Below are 4,071 nucleotides of genomic sequence, written 5' to 3'. Positions count from 1 at the left end.
CGAGAGGCATCCCTCCAGCTGCTCAGCAAACTCTCATCGGTGGGTTTAGTGTGTGCCATCTTTCCACCCAGGGCAGAGGGTCTCCCACCCTCTGCGCTTTTCCTCCATGGGGTCCACTTCCCTTTCTCCCTCCTGTTCTCCCTTCTTTCTGTCCTCCTTCTTCCTTTCTTTCTCCCTTCCCTATCCTCTTTTTTCCCTCCCCCCTCCCTTCCCGGTGGCGCCCCCTTTCTCCCTCCTCCCCGCCCTGCGCCGCCCGGGGGCCCGGCAGCTGCAGTTCCCCCTGCGGCCTGCAGAGGGGGCCGCGCCGCTGCGGCGCGCGCTTCCTGTGAGGTCAGGTGGGAGGAAGCGGCCTGGGAGCCGCCGGGAGTGGACGCCGCTGAGGCCGGGAGCCGCGACCGCAGGTGGGTGTCCCGGCCCAGGGCGAGGGCCAGCGAGCTCGCATCCCTCCCTTCCCCGGGGTCGGGGTCGGGCTCGGCAGCTGGGGCGGCGGCCCCTTCCCGGATTTCCCCGCCCCTGCCCTGCAGCACTCCCTCCGCGATCGCCCGCGCGCCCCCCTCCCGGAGTCAGGTGCCCCGGGGCTGGCTGCGGCCTCAGCCCACTCAGCGGGCGCGGGGGCGCAAATTACCAAGGGGCTGCGGAACTGCGCGCCCCGCTTGGCCTTCTGCAGGGAACAGCGGGCTTCAGAAGGGGGACCCGCCTAGCCCAAGCTCTAGCCCAAGGGCAACAGAACAGGGGCTCTAAATCCCTTTTGGCGTGGGTGTCCCAGATGCTTTTCAGAATTTAGGTGAAAACGGTGGCTCGTCTCCTGAGAAAAAATGGCTTTGACACAGACTCGGGGAAAGCCGTGGAAGGACCCCCATCCCCACCTCCAGCGCATGGACACCCTTGGGGTCTCCGGAGTGGGGTCCTCCCAGAGCCACAGCAGCATCCCCCATTCCCAATTTTGGGCAGGTTGGCTCTGCCCGCGATGGCAGAGAAGGCTGGTGTTATCTGAGAGGTGAGGGGCAGGCGAGGGATGTGCCCTCTGCCAGAAGGGTCTGCCCCTCCAGCCAGCTCCCGGGGCCCTGTAGCCATGAGTGGGGTCGGCTGCCAGGTCGTGGACATAAAGTGGCTCCGAAGTGGGCCCAGATCCTCCCTGGGGAGAAGGTCCGGGTCCTTGGCATTTACTCCCAATGGGCCCCTTTTTAACGGATGGGAAATGGAGACACTGGGGAGCTGGGTGCCCTGGACTCCCTGTTCAGAGCCCAGAAAATGGCCTAGGGCCAGAGTTCCCAGCTTCACGTTCTGGCTCTACTGCCTCTAGAAGAGTGGTGCTGGGCAAGCTGGCTACACCCCTGGGGTTCTCTAACTGTCCCTTGCTCCGGAGAGTGTTGGGGGTTGTGAGATGGGGCGCAGCAAGGGCTCTCCTCCCTGTGGTTGCAGGCGCAGCAGGGTCACGGAACTTCCATCACCCCGGCTCCCTTTGGTAGTTTTCCCAGTGGCCTCGATGTCTGAGAGGTTTTCATTTGACAAATAACTCACATTTATTTCTCTCCTTGGAATTAATCAGATGCAGCGCCTGCCTGCTCTTCTGGGTAACCAGCTTGGGCACCCAGAATTGCCATTGTTCCCACGGAAGGCGAACGTCCCCTTATCTCTGATAAATTGTTTCTTTCAGGTTTTTGAGGTCTGGGGACAGGCACAGCCCAGCAGGGACCCATCGTTCCTGGGAGGATGGTGCGGATCTTGGCCAATGGGGAGATAGTGCAGGACGACGACCCCCGCGTGAGGAACACTCTCCCAGCACGCAGTAGCGCCCCTCGACAGGTGTGTGCCCAGCACCCGTGGCAGGGGAGCAGCTGGGCTTCTGCCCTCCGTGTCAGTTACCCCTTAGCAATCAGAAGCTCTCTTGCTAGTCATTAGCCTTCTATAGTCAGAAGCCCTCTTTGCAGAGAGCCGGGCTAAGGAGCATGAGGTGAGGGTCAAGACTTGGGGGAAATTTGCATTCTTGCAATCTGCAATAGGATCCGCCTGCCTCCCCAGTTCTCACTCTTCCCGGCAACCTCCCCAGACCTGGAATCCAAGAGCGCTCTCTCCCTTGACCGGGCTAACCCCGCTGGAGCCAGCATCTTTCTTTGAAGAGCCAGCTGGCTGAGAGAGAAGTGGAGAAGGTGGGGAAGAGGAGCCCACGGCCACCCAGGAATGGTGTTAAAGGGAGGACCGAGGAGGATTAGAAATGGCTGTTCCCTTGGGGTGCCTGGGTGGCTCAGTGGGTTAAAGCCTCTGCCTTCGGCTCAGGTCATGATCTCAGGTTCCTGGGATCGAGCCCCGCTGAGCAGAGAGCCTGCTTGCCTTCCTCTCTCTCTGCCTGCCTCTCTGCCTACTTGTGATCTCTGTCAAATAAATAAAATCTTTAAAAAAAAAAAAAAAGAAAGAAAGAAATGGCTGTTCCCACGCTCTGCCCTAGAATCTAGTCCTCCTTGCCCATTTTTCTCTTCTCTGATCTGGGCACCTTCTCCCTGGCAGGACGTGGGGAGTATAGACTGGCATTTTTTGTACTCTGAGAGCTTGTGACTCAGTGAGGGGGATCCCTGCGGGCTGGCATCTGGGGGATAGCTGAGAAAGGAAGGTGTGGCCCTGGGGGGCGGGGCCTGGACGGGGGTGGGGGGTCGGGTTTGCCCCGGTTGCCTGGTGCTTCAACTCCCAGGATGGTTTCTCTAGATTCATTTCTCTCTCTCTGTCTCCACCTTCCAGAGCTTTCTCAATAGGGGCCATGGCGCCCCCCTGGGGGGTTCGGGCCCTCGCCAGCCGCAAGCCGGGGCTCGGCTGGGGGCCGCCCCATTCCCCTTCAATGACCTCAACCGGCAGCTGGTGAACATGGGCTTCCCCCAGTGGCATCTGGGCAACCACGCCGTGGAGCCCGTGACCTCCATCCTGCTCCTCTTCCTGCTGATGATGCTGGGTGTGCGTGGACTGCTGCTGGTGGGCCTCGTCTACCTGGTATCCCACCTGAGTCAGCGGTGACCTCTGGGAGCAAGCGGGGCAGGCATGTGGGAGAGGGAGTTGGGGGGCCTTGCTGTGAGGACGGGCACACGGGGCGGGGTCTGGGTGTGCCTGGAAGGTGTGTTCATAGAAGGCCCTCCGCGGTGCGGTGAGCATGAGGAAGAGGAGGCCTCCAGTCCTGCATTTCCAAAGTGTGGGGTGGATGCACACATTCCCTTGAGATGATGTTAGGTAGTACTGGGCCTGCATTAAGCACAGAGTCAGAGCAAGAAAGGGGTTCCCTTTCCAATTCTTTTCCAGTCCTTTTATGCCAAGAAGAAAGTCTCAGCTGGGTGCCAATATGTTCTCATGTCTCTGAACTCATGCCTGACTTCCCCTGTTACTAGGGAGAAGGCCTCAGGTGTAGGGCCATTGGGAAAAGTTTCCAGACTTTTATAGCTCTGTTTTGTTTTCATGGTATATTTTTAATTGGCTACCTTTTTATTTATGACAAGTCATACTGGCCTCTACTTACTGTGGTGACATTTTCAATAAATAAATTTAACTAAAAATGAATCCACGTAAAGACATTCATAAGTGATTGTTTGGCTGTGTGTACCTCTGGAAGACAGGAGGAAGGTGGCTGGGAGTGATTGGGACTGGGAACAGGGTAGAGGTGGGCAGTTGAGCCTGGATGTGGGCCCTTTGTCTGATGCTTGGATGGCTTCTGGCTGATCTGAGATGTCAGCCTGTGGAGGGGATGGGGTGCTCTGGCCAGAATGGCCGATGAGGCTATGGGGTAAGGACAGCTCAAGTGCAGGGCTCCCTTGCCCAGGGGCTCTGCCTAGAGGCTGCTCAGCCTCCCTGCTCTGCCACACTCTCCTTGAAAGCCAGCAGGCCTTGGCAATGACTCCTCAGTGTGTGTGGATGAGTGGAAGCCTGGAGCTGTGGCTGGCAAGCCGGGGGTCTGTGTGGAGGCCCTGCTGGGGGCTGATGAGGGCTCTGGGCCCAGAGTGGTCAGAGGGAGGCTGGGTGAGCCTGAGGCCTTCCCTTGTCTGGGGACCGGATTTTCCATCCTACTCTTAGGATTCTTCTAGAGAGTTGGGAGAG

General features: G+C 59.0%; 1 protein-coding gene across 1 annotated transcript; it reads left to right on the top strand.

Moving 5' to 3' along the window:
• Positions 1–300: 300 nt before the first annotated feature.
• Positions 301–3,549, top strand: FAM241B (family with sequence similarity 241 member B). The gene is made up of 3 exons (XM_032841443.1): positions 301–401; positions 1,658–1,806; positions 2,734–3,549. The coding sequence occupies exons 2-3, from the start codon at positions 1,714–1,716 to the stop codon at positions 3,001–3,003; spliced, it is 363 nt and encodes a 120-aa protein (XP_032697334.1). The 5' UTR covers positions 301–401; positions 1,658–1,713; the 3' UTR covers positions 3,004–3,549.
• Positions 3,550–4,071: the final 522 nt, after the last annotated feature.

Source organism: Lontra canadensis, unplaced genomic scaffold (genome assembly GCF_010015895.1).
Source record: "Lontra canadensis isolate GAN:19392208 unplaced genomic scaffold, GSC_riverotter_1.0 scaffold3, whole genome shotgun sequence".
NCBI lineage: Eukaryota > Metazoa > Chordata > Mammalia > Carnivora > Mustelidae > Lontra > Lontra canadensis.
Note: the sequence above shows the minus strand (reverse complement) of the source record. Positions and strands in the feature narration are given on the sequence as shown.

Excerpts from the sequence above, each read along its gene's own strand:
- FAM241B (XM_032841443.1), top strand. The coding sequence starts at position 1,714 with ATGGTGCGGATCTTGGCCAATGGGGAGATAGTGCAGGACGACGACCCC. Across the intron at positions 1,807-2,733 it reads GCAGTAGCGCCCCTCGACAG|AGCTTTCTCAATAGGGGCCA; the intron begins GTGTGTGCCCAG and ends TCCACCTTCCAG.